General features: G+C 45.6%; 1 protein-coding gene across 6 annotated transcripts in view; it reads right to left on the bottom strand.

Annotated features, from left to right (window-relative positions):
- LOC144373358 (biotin--protein ligase-like) overlaps nucleotides 1-15,392 on the bottom strand; it is a 62,547-nt gene extending 47,155 nt beyond the window's left edge. For all 6 annotated transcript variants that reach the window (XM_078036462.1, XM_078036463.1, XM_078036458.1 and 3 more), the window contains exons 1-3: nucleotides 15,085-15,392; nucleotides 13,055-14,022; nucleotides 8,008-8,190 (exon numbers count right to left, since the gene is read on the bottom strand). In XM_078036462.1, coding sequence (XP_077892588.1) covers nucleotides 8,053-8,190; nucleotides 13,055-14,022; nucleotides 15,085-15,133 — 1,155 coding nt within the window. In that variant the 5' untranslated portion in view covers nucleotides 15,134-15,392 and the 3' untranslated portion in view covers nucleotides 8,008-8,052. The remainder of the gene's footprint in view (nucleotides 1-8,007; nucleotides 8,191-13,054; nucleotides 14,023-15,084) is intronic.
- Nucleotides 15,393-19,626: the final 4,234 nt, after the last annotated feature.

Raw genomic sequence — 19,626 nt, 5'->3', positions numbered from 1 at the left:
TGTGCAACATGTTTTGATAAATGTATTTGCTGACTCCAGCATTTCTTCCACAGATATTTTTATAACAAAGACCAAAAACATTTTAAGAAACAAAAATGCTCATGCCCCAAGTAACAGAAGTGCATGGACTGGTGCTAAAACACGCAGTCCTAGACACTGTGTGTGGTCCAGCTCAGCCCTGTAGTGCCTGGAAAGACATGCGCACCTGCTCACAGGTGGCCATGGGGCCAAGGCAGAAAACTGACCATGGAGAAGACAGCTGAGAAGAAATGAGCACTCTTCTATCTGCAGGAGAAAGAGCCCAATGGACAGATGGACAGATAGACGAACTAACCTTGGCTATGTGTCCTGCTTTCCTAAAGAAGCCAGAGAAATGTACTTGCATGCCCTGGTGTCCCCGCTGAGCTGCGGCCAGGAAAGAGGTACTCTGCATCTCCCTGAGATGCAGAGGCTGCCTCCACCATCCCACTCAGGCAGGAGAAAGGCCGGATTCAACACCGTTCCACCCACAAATTGCCTGTCAGGTCTGAACCCCCAAAAACCCACCAGTGCTTTCCCAGACGGTCAGCACCATACTTGGAGGAATATTCTCAAACTATTAGCATGACTGAAAACTCTGATTCACATCCCAAAAGCTGAAGGAGAACTTTTATCAAACAGCACTCAGGTCTCAGACCCCAGCATTCCTGAGCTGACACGCAGGCTCTGCAGTCGTGGACAGCCTCCTCCAAGGGCCGTTCCGATGCCACGCATGGGACACTGCGCAACCTCGCCCTCTAACCCAACCTTGCTTCTGCACCTGATTGCAGGACCTTTGACCGTGCCCTCTAACCTGGTGCCAGTGTGGGCTTGTTCCCTGGGATGTGTTTTTTAGACCTGGGAAACAAAAATCTGCTGTTAAGAATGTTCCAAGATTTCCTAAAGACAGCTTCAATCGACTTCCCAGGAAGTAGGGCCATAATCCATACCCGCTCACACATGGCAGCTATTAGGAACTGGTGGAGAAGACAAAAAGCATTTGGTCTTGGAGAATTTTTTATTCCGAAAGAGCCTGTTTCCCATCCACGAATTTGTGACTGTATAAGTGGTAGATATAAATAGTATGAGGAAAGAAAGCCGCCCTTCCTAGACACGGTGCCACCCCGAGAAGGTAATGGCTAGGCAGCATGTCCCTGCAGCCCAGAGCCCACCTTCCCTTCCCAGACCCCACAGCGAAATCATAACCCAGAGAAAGCCACCACCCCAAAACTTAGAAAAAGTGGAAAACAACCAAGTGTGTTTCTCTGTCACCCCAGTTTGCGCTCTCGATTTTTACACTGGAGTAAGGACTCTGCAGGAGGCTAGAGACATGCCAGTGGAAACTAGATCCCAGCAAAGAGGTCACACAGGAGCCGGAAAGCCTTCTCACAAAAGCAGACTTCTGAGGATGAATTAAGGGGAACACGCCACTTACGATTTCTTCTGCCTTTTGACATCAAGTGGCATCAGGCCTTTTGCCCCAGGCACTACGTGTGACAACAGGAAGCCCATCAAAAGGAACAGAAAATGTCCAGTTTCAGTGAAGAACGAAGGAAGAAAGGAGAGAGGTACATGAAAGACCCTTAAAAACACTCCTGGCTATAAAAGCTCTAGAATGCTTGCCTTAATCCTCCAGCTGCCTCGGCTGTGGTACAGTAAAAGAGCCGGCCACCCCCGGCCACCCCGCAGCCACGGCTGCAGCGATTCAGGCTGCACCTGGGATTCTGGCTTTTCTCTCCTATTTGTGTCTCCAAAAAAGGAGCATATCACCTGCACTGCAGAGCAGTACTGGCCGCCTCTGTGCTGGCCAGGTTCAGAACGAGGGCTAAAGGCAGCAGAGGCAGGATTCCAGGCCAAATGCTACAAGTCAAAGTTGCAGGCAAAGTTTTTGGTTCTTCGTTTGAAAGGGGAATTCTAATTAATTCATTAGAAAACTACACCAAGCTCTTCTGTGTTGAAACCCAGTCTCTGGGATGAGGGTAAAGCTCAGTGGCAGAGCTTTTGCCTGACCCGGGCAAGGACCTGGGCTCAATCCCCAACATGGCCAAATATTAAACAAATAAACAAAACCCCAACTCCTAAGGCTGAGGAGCTCTGCTTGGCCTCACCCACCCGTCAGGGTTACTGATACTGAGCCCGGGTGCCTGTGTAGCTCCAGAGCGTGCTGCGAAGATCAGAAATATGCTCTCGCAGAAGCCCCCATGGCAAGGGTCTTACACTCGATAGGCACTCAAATGTTTGCTGAAAAAAGTGGTCTATTAGACGGGGAGGGGTGAGGACTGCGTGATGTGACTTAGTCTGAGCTTCTTCCCAAAGACACCATTAGCAAAGTCATTGCCACTTCACTACAGATGAGTAGATCAAAACACACGTTGGACACCTAAGCCCTGACAATAAAAGATAATTTTTTTTTTAAAAAAAGGAACTCTTTGGGTAGAAGGGGCTATAGTAGGAGTTTTTCAAGTTTTTTTATATTGATAAATATCAAAATATTCTTGCCAACAATACCTGTTTTTTAAAGGGAGGAAGTTTCAGAGTAAATAATTTGGGGTTGAGTTAAAATGAAACTCATTTTTGTTCCTAAGCATGTGTTATCCCTTCCACAATCCCACAGCACCAAAACAACACACATACACACCACGGTGATTTTGCCCAGTTACTTCAATAACAAACTCAGTTGTCACTTCTTGTTATGGTTACATCTTGATCCCAAGGGTGAAGTAACAGGACACCTTCACAGAACCCTTGCCGGCTTCCATTTCTCAGGTCACCTATGTTCCTAGCCACCATGAATGCCCAAAAGAAATTCCAAGAGTTTCCATTTTAGGGGAAAAAAATCTGTGCTCCCCAGTTGCTGAGCAGGAAGCTCAGGGAGCTCTGCAAACGGCCCTGAGCCACAGCCGCCGCTGCCCACCTTCTCCCCACCCTCTGCTGCATCCTCCAGCCTCAATGGGAGAGGGAAAGGGACTGGCTGGTGATGATGCCGAAGTGGAGGGGGGGTCTGGCTCTGTGCCAATGCAAGGGTTCAGGGTCCCACAGGTCCCCGTCGCTTGGCCTTGCCACAGGAACCCCTCTGGCTGGGTAGAATGACCTCTTCCCCTTTGTCCTGACTCCGGCAGAGATTAACTGGAAATGGAACCAGAGATCAGAAACAATACAGCTAGATTTTAAAATGGGGAAGAATTGTATTATCTATAAAATCAAATTTTATACAAAATAAATCTATTAAAATCATCCTATGACACATCAAAGAATTGTGGGTTTTTTCTACAAAATCAGTGTTTCCCATAAACACGACCATGCTTCCTCACAGCAAAGTCCCCAACCGCATGGAGGCCGCCACTCAAGGTCACTTCACAATACCCACATCAACAGCACAGCCTCAGTCTCCCAGTCCTGCAGAAAGAAAGCTGCAGGCAGCATGTCACATCCAGAGAGCCCTCCCAAGAAACGGGACAGCCAAGCAGGGCTAGCACTGAAACTGGGAGCTAACACCAGAAGCACCTTCCCCGAGGCACCGCACGCCAACTCGAGAGCTCCTGATCGGTCACACCACTTACCAGAGTCGAGTGATTTACTAGCAAAGCTGAGCCTTTTAAATAACTAAACAGATGCCAAATATCCACTAAGTATCAATATCTACGCAAGACACTTGACCTTTTAACATTCAAGTTTTATCCATATATGGGGCAACTCCCAAGTTCAATGACATACACTAAATTGGTTTTTTAGTTTTTAATAACTGGTTTGCTCATTATAGAAAGTAACATCCACCCATTGTACTAATTTGGAAAACAGAAAGTTTTAAAAGACTATTAAAATCATTCACAAGCCCACCATCAGAATTTACTCCACACATATATACATGGACACACACACACACACACACACACACACACACACACGTAGACAGGGAAATACAGAGACAGACAGACAGACATGAGTGTACTACATTTCCTTCCAGTCTTGATTCTGTGGACAGAGGTGTGGGCTTCATGGTTTAACATACTAGAACTCTGCTGAAGCAAGCCCAGATTTTGACCCTGCCCCTGGGAGGCTGAATTACAAGAGGGGTTCTGGTCAGAGGGGAAGCCCAGCTGGCCACCCAGAGGCACACCCAGCACAGCCTTGCCTGCGCTTCTTGTGCACAGGGATGCTCATGAAGACACACGTGGCAGGATGTTCCAGTAGGAGTCTCAGACTTGCTGTGGGGTCTGGGTGTTGGAGAGCCTCAGAACACAACCCTATCACATGGGTCAATGTCCGCCAGGTGGGTTTCTCCTGTGTGGAACTCTCCCATTCTTCTCCATTGAATCACAGTAACATAGAAGCACACAGGGGCTTCATAGATCTTCTGTGCCACTCGCTATCAAGAGCAGGGTTAGGGCACCAAACTGTATCAACTCGCTGGGAATCAGTAAAACTATTCAAGTAACTCATGCATGCATTTCGTTTTCATATTCTTTACTATAATAGGACCTAGTATACGGTAAATGCTAACTCAAACTCATTATGAGCTATGACACTAAAATAATTTCTACAGGCCTAAAAGAAAGTGCCACCAAAATAATGCAAAACTTCTAAATTATACTAGGTGACACTGATAAAGAGAAAAAAAAAAAAAACAAATTTCTCAAGAACTACTTTGTGGTTCTAGGGGCCCATAGGCAGGCAGCCTAGATCAGCAGCGACACCTTGTGGTGGAAGCTTGGCTTACAGCAGCAGAGTATTTTCCAGGAAGTAGGAAATAAAACCCTGAGACATCCAAGTTCTAGGACAGGTGATTCCAGCAGTTGGCAGTACCAAGGTACTTTTATGTAACGTAATCCCACAGGCATCAATGTGATCTATTAAGGCCACAGGAAAGAAAGCTAAAGGACAACCAACTTGTATTCCCAACTCTTGGGTCTGTGTCTGTAAATATGAATCCAGCAGCACGATGACTAGGTACTCAGATGTGTCTGTCTCAGCCTCAGTGACATCAGGACAACCACAGCAAGAGCAACCATCTGGCCACCTCCAGAAAGGCCATCTCAGTTTATCTATTCTCAAATTCATTGGAAAATAATAATATTAAATTTCTGACAATGTCCTTCTTAGTAGATTCAAGGTCTTTTAAGAGGAGTTGATAAATATTAAGGAATGGATATAGTCTCGGGGCTTAGTTCAAGGGAAGAGCACTTGCCTAGCATGCATGAGGCCCTGGGTTCAATCCCAGTACAGCAAAAATAAAAATATGTACAAGTGTGTGCAGACATGCGTACACACACACACACACACACACACACACACACACACACACACAGTACAGCCAGAAATGAGCAAATAGAAAAAAGCAGTCCACAGCAGAGACACCCAAGAAGACCAAACAGGACCCAACATTTCTGAGGCTAGTATGTAAGGTGGGGCTGATAGGGAGCATTTGTGTGTCCACAGAGCAAATGCTTGCTTTAACCAGCCTCGCCTAGTTTATGAAGGGTGAATCAATATTCCCCCAATTGATCAATAATAGGGGAAAATTTTCTCCCACACCTGCTGCCCCAGAGAGTTTAAATAACTGGAAGGTCAAAAATATGTTCTAAGGTAAGTAGACACATAACACAAAGTTTTAGCTTGGGTATTTCCTTTATGCCCACCCTAAAGAATATACCAGAATGGGCTGAGGTTGTGGCTCAAAGATAGAGCACTCGCCTAGCATGCGTCGGGTACTGGGTTTAATCCTCAGCATCACATAAAAATAAAATAAAGGTATCGTGTCCACCTAAACTTAAAAAAAAAAGAATATACCAGAAAAGACCAGTGTTCAAAAAGTCTGCTCACAGGCCACTCTTTCCTCTCTGTTCTCAGTCCAAGAGTCCCAAGGTCCCAGTCCCGAGTCCACCATGGTCAGAGCTCCCAGGAAAGGTGAGGGAGCACTACCAAGGGCCAGTCTGGTCCACGTGGGGGGAGCCCTGGAGCAGACAGGCACTCCTTCCCAGTCCAGTCCAGCTCAGGGAAGGAGGAAAAAGCTTCAGACCGTGACGTTATACTCCCCCAGGACCCACAGTCCTCACCCACAGGGCCCAGCCCCTCTTATAAGGGGCTTGTCTACAGGAACCTGAAATGCCACAGATGGCTTTATTGTGGTGTTTCTGTACGACAGAATGGTGCTTTTCCTTCTAGTATCTGAATGCATGAAACAGATGAAAGATGGGGAATTCTGAGTTCCTGAGATGAAGGTACAAACAAAAGCCCCATCATAACTCCCCAGAGCATGCATCAGGAGCAGGGCAAGCTGACAAGAGCTGGGTGAGGAAAACACAGCAAGAGCATGTTTCTTAAACAAGAAACAATCCCTTGCTGCATTTTAAAAAATATTATTTTAGTTGTCAATGGACCCTTATTTATTTATATGCAGTGCTGAGAACTGAACCCAGGGCCTCACATATGCAGACAAGCACTCCTCACTGAGCCACAACCCCAGCCCTCATTGCTGTACTATTAATTTTTAAAATTAAACTCATTACCTTTGGTTTTTCTAGACTAGGTGCCAGGCACTGGTCAAGCACATTCTAAACTTTAACTCATTCAACCTCCCAAAAACCTATAATAATCATTATTACATTGTTATTTAAATAATAATTCTTTATATCATACATAATGTATATTATATATAATCATATAGTACATAATTATATTTTATTAAAATAAATTGTTATCATGATATTTTATTATTATAATAAGCTGTTATTTAATAATAATTCACACAGAACTTCCACAGATATTATTTCACTCTGTCCTCAGGGAATCCTGCGAGGCAGCTCTCGGGTTTGACATCTGTCTTCTCCAAGGAGCAGATGGCATCCCTCTGTAAATTCAGCTTGCAAAGGACCCGAGTGGTCAGGAAGACAGTGCCCTCTCTAGCCCCTCTGTTGGGGCGAAGGATATGTTTTGTTCTTCTCAAGGGAGGGCAGGTGAACCCGGCGTGTACGTCACCTGGGCAGCAGGGTATTTTCTGAAGCTACATGGTCACATCACTAAACTCAGATCCCCCTGTTAAGGGGAGACAATGGAGAGACACCCCCAAGATAACCAGATTGTCACTAGGAATAAGAAACTGACAGGCAGGGCCACGTGAGGGGATTAGCAGAAACACACACCTGTAGAATTTGGCGGCCTGCCCGAAACCCGGTTTCAACAACAGGGAGCAAATGTAGACCCGAGGCCAGAGAATCCCCAAACACATCCCCAGCTCAGGGCATTTTCCTTCAAGACACAAATGACAAGGATGGAGATCCAGAGCACTTTTGCCACAAGATGGCAGATGTCTGCACAACACAGGGAAGCTGGGACTTTCTCATCCAAAGATATGCTGAGGAAGGACTAGAACAAAAGAACTCGTTTTGATCCCAAACAATTATGGTTCCCAAATGTAGCCATCCCTCGGGATCCATGGGGGACTGGGTCCAGCACTGCCTTCCAATGCACACTGAGGTCCACAGGTGCCCAGGTCCCTCATATCAAAGGACAGAGTATTTGCATTTAACATACGCACATCCTCTGAATCCCCTAAATGAACTCCAGATGACCTGCACACCTCCCACAATGTGAATGCTGTGTGAGTAGTATCACACTGTGTTGTCTAGGGAGTGAGGACAGGAGAGAAGCCTGTACGTGCTCAGTAGAGACAATTAATGTCTCCACTATCTTTTGAAGTTGGCTGGCTACACCCTCAGATGCAGAGCCCACAGATGTGGAGGGGCACTGTTCACTCTCAACACACACAACAGGGATCCTGCCCCTAAAAAGGGCCATAACTTGCAGACCTGACACCTCCTGAATTCCAGTCTTCTCCACCTCCCTTACCTACACACACCTAAACAAGTCAGACACCCGCACATCAGTAAGAGGGTTCCTAAACTCAAAGTCAAAGCAGAAATGGAAAATCATGATAAAAATAAACACCAAAGCCAATGGAAACAGCCACAGAGCGGAGTATGAGGTGCTCACCTCCAAAGCCAACAGCAGGTACAGGGGTGTTAAGGCAGGAGCTTCTCACAGGTCACAGCTGACACCCAGGGCCAAGAGGGTCTCCTGGAGAACTTCGTATCTTCTCATGTTGCTGGATTTCAGCAGGTCGAAGTCTTCTTGGGTCTGCACCATGAAGGAACTGGGAGGTAGTTCTAAGTGCATCTGGACAAAAACACAACACTTGTTAAATCAAGGCACTTACAGTCTCAGAGAGCTTCTTCAACGGGTTTTCTAAAAGTGTGAATTCCTCTCCTCACCAACAGCAATATAAACTTGGGACCTGAATATCTGAAAAGTAATGGCAGTAAAAACAAAAATATTTGAAAGAACCCTTTCATTGTTGTTGTTGTTGGTGGTGGTGGTGATGTTACTGGGGACTGAACCCAGGGGTGCTCCACCACTGAGCTACTTCCCCAGGCATCTTCAATTTTTATTTTGGTGGCCATCCTGGGGGTTAATATCCTGAGTTGCCCAGCTGGCCATGAACTTGTGATCCTCCTGCCTCAGCCTCCTGAGTTGCTGAGATGACAGGTGTGTGCTACCACACCGGGCTCTGGAGGGCCTCTTGCACTTGTTGCTACCAGGCTGAGACGTTGGGTAGAGTCAACCCTAAGGGGTTATCAAACTCTTTACAGGTTGATTTTTATCACCAGCTGTGTGACCTTGGGAAAGTCACTTTAAGTTGGTTGTAAGCCTAAGTCACCTGCAGTATCCTTGTGCTGAGAGCCTAAATGAGGTGCTACTGAGCTCACACAGGGAGGCAGAGGGCCAAGATGAGAACTTCCACCCTGTCCATCAGTCCAAACTGGGAAGCAACCCCTGGAAAACAGCATGGGGAGCATCTGTAGGACCTGAAACACAGGGGACCTCCTCCACTGCCCTACTCGATCTCAGTGCAATTCTAAGACTCAGAGCCTCACGTGCTTACCCAGACCTGCTGTTCAGTGAAAATCAAATCATTTCTACCACCAACCTCTGTCTCGCACACTGGAACTTCCAGCTCCCCTGAGATCAGATTTTAGTTGTGTTTTAAAGCCTAGAGCTTCCAGGATACCAGCAAAGTGACCAGAACTAGTTTGCTTTACTTGGTTTTTGTCCACTGAATGGAGACCTTCTGACCTGGAGATTAGGAAAATAAACAGCAAGGTGCCAGCCTTCGGGTACCTACACAACTCTCGATTCCCACCTGAGCTCTGACCAAGCCAAAGACTGTCCCAATATATTGTCTACAATGGTCCAGATGCTAACATCAAGGCCACATCTGAAAAGGTTTGCAAACACTGTCCAACATGGTCCCCACACTCCAGTTAGGCACCAGTGGCTGGGGCTTTCCCACAGACTGAGCAGGACTGCCAGTGGGCAGCAGGGTCCCGCCTGTCCTCCAGACAGCTCTGGGCAGGGAGGAGGCAGAAAGCGGGAGCATGGATGGGATCTGTGTACTCTTGTCTCCTTGCCCCAAGATGGGCCTCTGCTCTCAAGTAGACACAGCCAGGCTGGTGGACAAGCCACACCACAGTGGACACACTTCCTTCAAGTGAACAGGTGGCCATCCTGGGGGTTAACATGCCAGGAGTTAAAATGAAGGAGAAATAAAACAAGCACAGTTCTGTTCCCACCAGAGCTCAGGGAGAGAGGGTGGCATTGAGTGAACACACATGAATTCACTGGATGGGGTGAATACACAGAATATTCTAGAAGCTGGGGCAGTGAAACGTGCTGAACTCATCCTCACACGAGAAGGACACCGAGGGGGACTTCATCCACTGAGCCACCATTAGGCCTCTGAGTTCCAGGAGACAAGCCACTGAATGGGGAAAACACTTCTACTTACTATCTTACGGTTTCAAGATTTTAGGTGCTGGGCCTGGTACAGTGTGGCACATGCCTGTAATCTCAGCAACTCTGGAGGCTGAGGAAGGAGGATCACAAGTTCGAGGCCAGCCTCAGCAACTTAGCAAGGCCCTAAGCAATGTGCTGATGGGGGCCACGGTTGGGTACTCTGCTATAAAAGCAGAACCAATCCTGCCCTAAGTTAAAGACTCTGTCTCAATAAATAAAAAGGGCTGAAGTTGTAGCTCAGTGGTAAGCACTCCTGGGTTCAATCCCTGGTACCAAAAATAAAATTTAAAAAGAAAAAAAAATGTTAGATGCTGGACTGGGGTGTAGGTCAGTGGTAGGACACCTCCTGGCATGCACCAGGTCCTGGGTTCAATCCCTAGCACCACAGGAAAAGGTTTAGGTGCCATGAGAAAAGAGGCTGCATCTGGCTCTGTGCTGTTAATAAGGGACAGAACAGCACCATGGGTATGTGTGTCAGGTGTGTAACTGGTTCTCCACGGTGTCAAACCTCAGTCTTACCCTCTGCTTATAAAACTACTACCACAGAGACAGGCCCATCTCTATAACTCAGCTTCTAAACTTCAGGCTTTTTAACTGGACTGAAAGTTAGAACATCTCTGGCTACAAATGGGGTTAAAGGCCTCTAGAAGGCAGAGCCGAGGGATCTTGCCAACCATCCTAACATGCACAAGGACCATCCCTCCCCACAAAGAGTTATTAGGCCCCAAATGTTGATGGGGCCATGGTTGGGAACTCTGCTATAAAAGCAGAACCAACCCTTCCCTGAGTTAAAGCTCAATAAGAAAACACAAAAATCTTAGCTGGGCGCAGTGGCCCATGCCTGTAACCCCAGCAGCTCAGTGCTGAGGCAGGAGGATCACAAGTTCAAAGTCAACCTCAGCAATTTAGCAAGGCCCTAAGCAACTGAGCAAGACCCTGTTTCTAAATAAAATACCTTTTTAAAAAGGGACGGGGATGTGGCTCAGTGTTTAAGAATCCCTGAGTTCAATCCCTGGTACCAAAACAAAACAAAATCTTTCTAGATCCATTTTTGAGCTTTATCTGAACAACTTCATGCCAAACTCTTGATACATTTGATAATCAAATAACAGCTTTAATCCATGGCCTTAGATTTTCCCTGCAAACTTGGTCAGCACCCGGAGCATCCAAATGTGTCCTTTTTTCCTGCATCACTGAAATTGAGCAGGCATCTAACAGGCAGCCTGCCTGCTGGGGTGCCTCAGCCAGCACAGCTGTGTGTCGCCTGCAGTGATTTTTCTCCCCGTCACCAAATTAATCACAGAGATGAAGACGATGAAACTGAACAGTGAAAGGAAACTGACCAGACTATAATATTTACTGGTTGATCCCACCGAGGGGTCACAGCAACACAGCCTGAGGAAGAAACACGGACCGTGTCACACAGAAGACTGGAAGTCATCTAAAATCAAAAATGGCATTCTAATCCTCAGAATCTGATGTGTATAGTGGCATCATGTTGCCTTTTGTCCTTGGGCTACGCACTGCAGTATCAAGTTTTACGACAGTGATGGGGTCAATTTAAATGGTGCAGCCAAGAGATTGGCTAGGTAACTAGAAGAAGTGGATCACAACAGTGCCGAATCGATTTCCTACTACAAATCTGCACTCAGAGGCAGTAAAATTCGCTCTTCAGAACTGAAATATGGCTCTCAGAAGTCAGGGGTTTAGGTGGATTTTTTGAGAATGCACAGTTACTATAGTGACCATATTTGCAGAGAAGATAAGAAGTACATTTATTAGAACTCCAAAAACCAACCCAGGTGGCTTGCAGCCCTACAGGAAACCTACTTAGATTGCACACATTCATCTGGACCAATGTCCAGATTTCTTAATCTTAAGCATCTCTGTCCGAGTTCTCATCAGAACAGATGGGTGGGCTCTAGGATAGCAAAGAAACTGACCTGACCCACCGGAAGGGCACCGGCTCAGAAAACTCAGGGGATTAGAGCTTCCAGAGGGATAGGAAAGAGACAAGGCCTACAAAAGGAAAACAAACAGAGGAAGTGAGGGATTCTCAAACCCAATAAATAAAACCAAATCCAGGACGGCCACCGTTGGGAGCCTTCTGGGCAAAACACCTTCATCTCCTCAGCTCTTTAGATCCTGGTGCCTTGAGGAGGGAGCATTCCTCTAAAAACTTGTGCGCTCAGTGTGCAGGATTTGCAGTAGATGATGAATGATGCTGATCTCATCTGTGACTTTGCCCCCAACAACAAAAAGCCAAAGGGGAAACCGCAGAAGAATCCAAGCACTTCCTAAGCTTGGGAAGTAAATCTGCATTTCTCTTGTCCTTTTTTTCCATTTTCTTCTTACCTCTGTATGAGCATGCCATTATAAATCTACACAAATTCCACCTTATTTATTTAATTTTTTGGTAGTGAGAATTGAACCCAGTGGCACCTAACCACTGAGCGACATCCCCAGCCCTTTTTATATTTTATTTTGAAACAGGGTCTCAGGGAGTTGCTTAGGGCCTCACTAAGTTGCTGAGGCTGACTTTGAACTTGTGATCCTTCTGCCTCAGCTTCCTGAGCCTCTGGGCATGTGCCACCAGGCCCGGCTCCACATTCTCTTACTTGGAAGTTTCCTCAATGCTTAGTTTTAAGAGTGACAGAAAGGAACTGTGGATTGGAGGATGTTTCTAACCCTAACTCCCTCCACGACTGACTGCAATATTTTAACAAGATCATCAGTCACTGATGTCTGGAATCACCACCCCTGAGTCTTCCAACTTCCCACATTAAATAAAGGCTCTTGATATTACCCAGAGTGTACTTGAAGGCAATGTGTTTTAGAAAGACTGCAACCAGTAAAGATGGGAACAAGAAAGAACTTCCGGGCTAACGCTTGCTTAGCAAGAAGCCCTCCTGCCTCCTGCCTCCTTCACAACACGTGGTTCGTCGGGGTTTTCACAAAAGCCCTGGACCAAACTAAACTTCCCCTCACCTCAAAACAACTCTCAGTTGGAGTCAAAAGTGCCCAGTGAGCCAGGCAGGCTCAGCCGAGGAGCACTTGCCCAGCTCACGTGAGGCCCTGGCCTCTGTCCCCAGCACCGTGGCACACAGCATTGAGACCTATACACATACAGCCTTCAAGAGCATGCTCCTTCCCAAAGACACCCAACAGCATCACACCAACTCAGTACCTGGAAAAGAATGGCTTCCCCTCCGCAGGTTCCAAAAGACACTTGCATGATCATCCTGTCCTTGTCCTCATTGTCCAGGTGGCCCTGGAGCTTTCCAGGGCTGAGCTGCTTCCCGGGGCCCTCCTCATAAACATAGCCACTGCTCAGAATGCTGAGCTTCACCTCGCTCTGGTCAGCCTTGGAGAAAACCAGGCTCTGGACTGTCTTCTGCAGCACACCCTTGCTTGTCACCTGCAAGCCATCAAACGTGAAGGATGAAGACAGGCCCAGTACCTTCCTTCCCTGAGAAAGATAGGCTAGGAACTTCTGGTACAGGTCTTCAGGGATGGGTTCCCTGATGGCAATGACCAACAACAGACAGTTGTCTGGCCATGGGTCCCTGAGCACACTTTCCTCCTGCAGGTGGTACAGAACATAGCTGTCGGTGTCCACACAGTCAGCCAGGATGGCCCACACCTGCTGGAGCCACCCGAGGGCCTCCTGGGAGTCGGGGCCTATGTACAGAAGGATATTGGGTGCCTTTCCCGTGATGTTGACTCTCCTCCCTTCTTCTTTAAGGCAGATCTCATCGGCAACACCCTCCAAACTGCTGCCATGATCATAGGGAAGGTCTGGAATGTTCTCTGCAGATGCAAACTTGACCGAATCAATGGTGCTATTCTCAAGTTCTAAGCATTTGTGGCAACTAGACAGGTGGAGGTGAAAATGCTCCAGAGGGCCCGCTCCCTGATCACTGTCCCCAGGAGGCTCACTCCCAGAGGCACTGCCCCTCCTCGGCTTGGAAGAACCTTCTGGAAGAGAAGAACCTTCTGGAAGAGCCTTTGGGTCATCCTTGCCAGGGTGCTCCATAAAGTCCCGCACAGGCTCAGTCTCCAGGGAGGGCTCAGGGTTTGGCTGTAGGACTTGGGCTTGCTTGTGTTCAGCCTGATCCTTGAGTTCCTTCAGAGAAGAGTCTTGCAAGTGCACAGCTGGAGTACAGGAAAGATCAAAGAGGGCTCATCAGCACTTATTTGTCATGCAGCTGGCAAAAGAGCCTCACCAGCTCTCCACATTCTGCCACCTACAGTATGGCAGAGCCACCTGCACAGCTCCCACTCACATCCCCACCTCAACTCTGGGTATCCCTGGGAGCCACACAATCGCTGCCACCAGCTGGAAGGGTGCTCCTGAAGACCCCCAGTGAAATTCCTGATTTCCACATCCTTCCTACTCAAATCAGAACCCCAGATCATCTTCTTGACTGGTGAAGAATGTGAGATTAAGAGGGGAGATTTTTGCCTATTAGAGATTCAACTAGGCTAGGCTGTTATTCTCCTACATGACACTGAAACTGAGGAATAAAAAGGACACATTCATAGACCCTACCCAAGCATGCCCCAGGAGGAGTCATGCACAGGACACTTCAGAGGGTCTGCGAAATGGTCTATCCAGTGCAACATAAGCTTACAATAACTGATCCAAAAAACAGGTATTGAGCGCTTTCTGCACATGGCACACAATATTAGGCATGTGTGCATGGTAAATCAGATTCCCAGAGCCAATAAGTGGCACTTACTTGCCCCTGAAACAAATGAAAGCGTCACACACAAGCCTAAGGAAAGCAGGTCATGTGCTACCTGTCCAAAACTGTGAAATGCATATTTAAATAAAAAGCCTTTAGATTTAGACCTTCACAGTACAACTGGCTATTATTCCCTTTCAGTCAGAACTATAGGCGAGAACCATTATATTGTGTTATGTTATGTAAAATAAACACTATAAGTCATCCAATATGGATGCTATGTCACAGATATTGCAATTATGAAAAACCCTGGTTTTTAATTAAGCACTAAAGATACATCTCCCTGACCCCAAAAAACCTCAACACTTGTGTGAATCATAAACTTTCCTTGTTAAATCAAATCAGTTTTCTGAATCAAACTGAAACCAAGCACTGCCCTAAGTTACACCAACAGCAGCACTCCAGAGTCTATAAGCTGACAACCTAGGACGTTCCACACAGGACAGAAACATTTCCTAAAGTTACGTACAGACGATCTTTTGGGGCACCAGTCCATTATCCATCTGGAGAACATCCATCTGGAAAACATCGCCAGAATGTTTTTTTTTGTTGTTGTTGTTTTTAATTTTTGAGACAGGCTTTCACTAGGTTGCCCAGGCTGTCCTTGAACTTGCAATGCTCCTGTCTCAGCCTCTCCAGGTGCTGGGATCACAGGTGTGAACCATGCCCTATGTTATATGGCACACCATGTCTTTGTTCTTCTGTCAAGAAGGGGATGTTGAAATCAGCAGGAATCAGTCAGGACCCTTCCTGAGAAGTTTGCAGAAAACCAAGCATGAAAATTAATAAATGAGAATAACTTGAATTCCAAATCCCACAATACCTGGAATCAATTTTTATATATTCAAGCTTTTTTCTCTCTTTTTTCCCCCTAAGCACATCTTTTCTATTTTGTCTAAGCCAGGGATCCACCCCTCCAGGTTCTCTTATAGTAACATTTGGAAAATTAGCTGCTTCCATGGATCAGAATTTCAGAGTAAAGTTTCCTCCAGAGCCCAGAGGGTTCCATTTTCCATGCTCAAAAGATGGGGGTGGAATGGGGCCTGGGTCCTAAATGGGACATCATTATCCCAGAGGTCTCAAGTTGTCCATTTAATCAGAGTGGGCTTATTAATTCTGGAATCCAGTGTTTTCAGTAGCGTATTCTCTTTGTTGAAGTGCACCTTTTCAGGTCAAAAAATTGATTTGCTCATTCAGAGTTCTGATCTAGTGTGGGGTTTATTACCAAGTCCCCTATCTAGGTGGCCACAGTTTCATGCTCTACTAACTTAAAATCCACTGTATGTAGGGAAGGCAAAATCAGACAGGAAGATGGGGGAGTTAGCTGCTTCTGGGGAAGAGAGTCTTGGTAGTGTAGGCCAGTTTTCAGGTTGATTAATGATGTATTTGTTTCTTAAATATTAGACTTTATTTACCCATTTCAAAGCGTCAAGAATACCTGCAGAGTTCCGGGGAGAAGGTGCTAGCCAGTTTCCCAGTGCAAGCCACCCTTCATTTCTACAATGATGAGTCTGAGCTGGATTCAGATGAGGAAGAACAAGGGGAGGAAACACAGACCTACCATCTTCAGTGCCAGGAGTCAGAAGGTCATCAGGAAAATGGCCCAGGGGGACAGGGCAGAGGCGGGCTGGTAAACCCATCTAGAGAAGGGGATGGTCTAAGGGGCGGCCTTCGTGGTAAGGGTCAGCTCCCTCGTGGTGACCCTCCTGGGGGCAGTGAGTGTGTCTCATGCAAATGAATTGGGTCTCTCCCGTGTCTGCCCCACTGTTCCCTGGGGCTGCTGCAAGACCCCTGCTTGTGTCCTAGAGACAGCCCTGGCAGGACATGACATCTTCCACTAGATATTCAGAGGCTGGGAACTGCATGCGCTGCCTCTGCTTAGCAGGCTGAGAACACAGCTTTTACTTTTTCTTCTCCTGGTTATTCTTTTTTGGTGCACTCATGCAGACCTTTTCAGAAAAGGTGCCAGGACAAAGAGGTCTGTGTCCACACAGGTTGTTATCAGGAAAGGCAAGCTTTCAAAGCTCACACAGCGTCATCACGCTCCTCATCAGATTACAAGTGATTCCTATTAATAGACTGTCAACCATGCTTGCCTCTCACTTAAACAGAGTCATAATGTAGCTATTTTTGCTTTTGCAAAAATAATTTAAATATTAAATCCCAATTTTAACTCATTGTCCAATGAAAAACTAGGTGATGCTCCGTAATTAGAGAGTTTGTTTCTTTAGAGACTAATTATGAACTCTGATAATCAGTGTCAGCCTTTGCCTGGAAGGAAATGAGTCACCTTCTCATTAGTAATCAAGTTTGTCCATTTTTTAAGAGTGACCCAGAAATTCAAGGATATGAGTTTCAGAAATACAAGACAGAACATCAGACACCACAAACATTATACACAAATAGGACTAAGGCAGAAAAAATAAAGTCAAGGAGGTTCTTGAGGTACTTTTTAGGATGACTGAGGTTTTAGAAAGGACAAGCTGCCTGGTGAAATAAAATGTGTCTGGCTTACACAAGAACCAACATTTCAAAATCTTAAAGGGATGAGTGCTTAAATGACTTAAGGCACTGCCATGGTCTAGGCAGGAGAATTTAAACCACTATTAAATGTTTTCCACACAGAATAGGCAGTCCTGGTTTATTCTGGATAATTGAGGGTTTGGATATGTAGTATATAATCAGAGGAAACAAGCAGTAAAGAACAAGAGCTAATTTGGGGTAACCAAAGACTTGGCTAAAAGATGATTCCTTACTCTGGATCCCTAAAATGAACAGATTCTGACTAATATTCACTGGACAAAAGAGTTTGAGACACCTGAATTCTCAGCTAAGAAACTGAACCACGCAGCACTATGAAGACCAGCCCTGTTCTCTGTTTTTCTATCACTCCCTCTACCACAATCCATTCTTTTTCTTGCCCTAGAGATTCCTGGACTGTTTGCTTACAAAAGAGTGTTCACAAGCCTACCTGGCTGCTCTGTCTGGCAGCAGCACAAGAATCAACAGTCAAGGCCAAAAAGGTCTGGGGAAGGGAATGGTAATTGCTCCCAGCTGCCCTCTGTTCTGGTCCCCTGGTCCTCCCCTCACCCTTTTCTCCAGGCATTCCATCTCCAAACAAAGCTAACACATGCTAAAGAATGATTTTTCAAATCGCTTCCCTGTTACTGTGAAACCAGATTAATCCACACACCGTCTTATTAAAACCTCACACAAATGGAAGCAGAGACAGAAAAGAGCCACCAAAATGTAGAAGTTTTGAAGTTCTATCACTGAAGAAGAAATAAAGAAACTGGTATTGACTACTCCAAGTGTTAATAGTGCTTTCTAGTTTCCTCAGTAGCCACACCCATCCTTTTTCTATCACTCCATCTCCTACAGCTCCAATAATATTCCAAGATTTAGAATCTGAGTAGTACACCAAAAATCCTTCGGTCCCATTGTAGTTGTTCCTCATGGGATGCTCAGTAGTTCTTGTTTTCCGTGCCACTTCAGGAAGTTTTATCTTATACACATATGTATACGTCCTCCCCCCAGCAAGACTTCAGAGGGCTGCCACTCTTCTTACACAAGAGAAACAGTGTGCACAGACACAAGCTCGCATGGTACAACTGTGGATAATTCAGTCATAGGCCTCGTGGTTTTTCTGCCTGTTCACAACACCCAGCATGGTGATCGGGCATAGTAGTCTGCTCAATAAATATCAGTGTGATGTAAACTAAACCTTTGTCTGAACAGTGAGAATTCTATGGTGCTTCAGAGTCCATCTAACCCTACAGCATTCAGGATTCAGGGTCACAGAGAGAGTAACTGCAGGAAACTGGCTTGAATCTACTCTAAATACCACTGTTCTACACAATCACCAAATCACACTATTTTCTCACTAATCTTCTCTTCATATTTATTTGGGGGGAAAATTTGGACAAAATTCTCCAGTTCAATGTGTTCACAGAGTAATACCACCTGTCACTTAAATAACTTTCTTGTTCTTTACTTTCACTTTTCTTTCCTAAAGCCCCTTTCATAATGATCAAGTAGGAGACTACTTTGGTGAAGAACATTTTAAATCGAAGGTATTGCATTAATAATGATAATGGTACTAGTCTGAGAATCAGCAACCATTTTAGACATATGAGACTAAATGCTTAGTGATAGTTACTAATAGTGAATAAATAGGTTCTAGAAAATTTGGGGAAATCCAAGAAAAATTCCAATTTACTTGACATCAGTATGTAAGGCAAAAAAACAGGACAAATATGGAAACAGCATACATAATACTCACACATATACATACTCATACAGACACACACGTACGACAGCGGAGGTAGGAGAGATACTAAACTTCATTCCTACCTACAAAATTCCTACTACTGGACATTGAGAAGAGGGCTTAATAAAAACCTCCATCATACCCACACATTTATGCTAGCTTAACAAATAAAGTCTACAAGGTTTTCATTTTTATTGTATTCTGATATGCCCTACTCCTTTGCTAGCACATATAGATAAAATTAAAATGAAGGACTTAATTAAGCTTCTCTAAATCCTGAAAGAGAAATATTTTTCCATTCTGCTTCCAAGAGAAGAGACAAAAAAAAATTTCTACATGAAATGAATGGTGCTGACAACCCACAATTGAACAATAAGAAGGAAACTTCACATAGGATTATTGTTAACCTGGAGACTGTGTTGAAAGAAGTCAAGCTAAACTCATATCTATTAATGCCAGGTTTACAGGCCACACAGCACAAGAGGGAGACAGACAGTGAAAGCAGACAATGAAAGTTTTATTGGATGGGGAGCCAGAGGCATCTGGAGCTGTCAAAACAGCTGGAATTTCCTAGAAAAGACAACCATAGAAGAAGCAGCTCAAAGTATGCATAGAACTCTGTTCAAATCCTTTAACAATTCACTATGCAGAAGCATATGGGATTCAGGAAAACAAGAGGAAGCAAGAAACTCAAGAGTGAAAAAGCAGGCAGAAGGCTCCTGGTTAGAGCCTTGCCAAATT

Source organism: Ictidomys tridecemlineatus, unplaced genomic scaffold (assembly GCF_052094955.1).
Source record: "Ictidomys tridecemlineatus isolate mIctTri1 unplaced genomic scaffold, mIctTri1.hap1 Scaffold_365, whole genome shotgun sequence".
Classification (NCBI taxonomy): domain Eukaryota; kingdom Metazoa; phylum Chordata; class Mammalia; order Rodentia; family Sciuridae; genus Ictidomys; species Ictidomys tridecemlineatus.
This window is presented reverse-complemented; position numbering and strand designations above follow the sequence as displayed.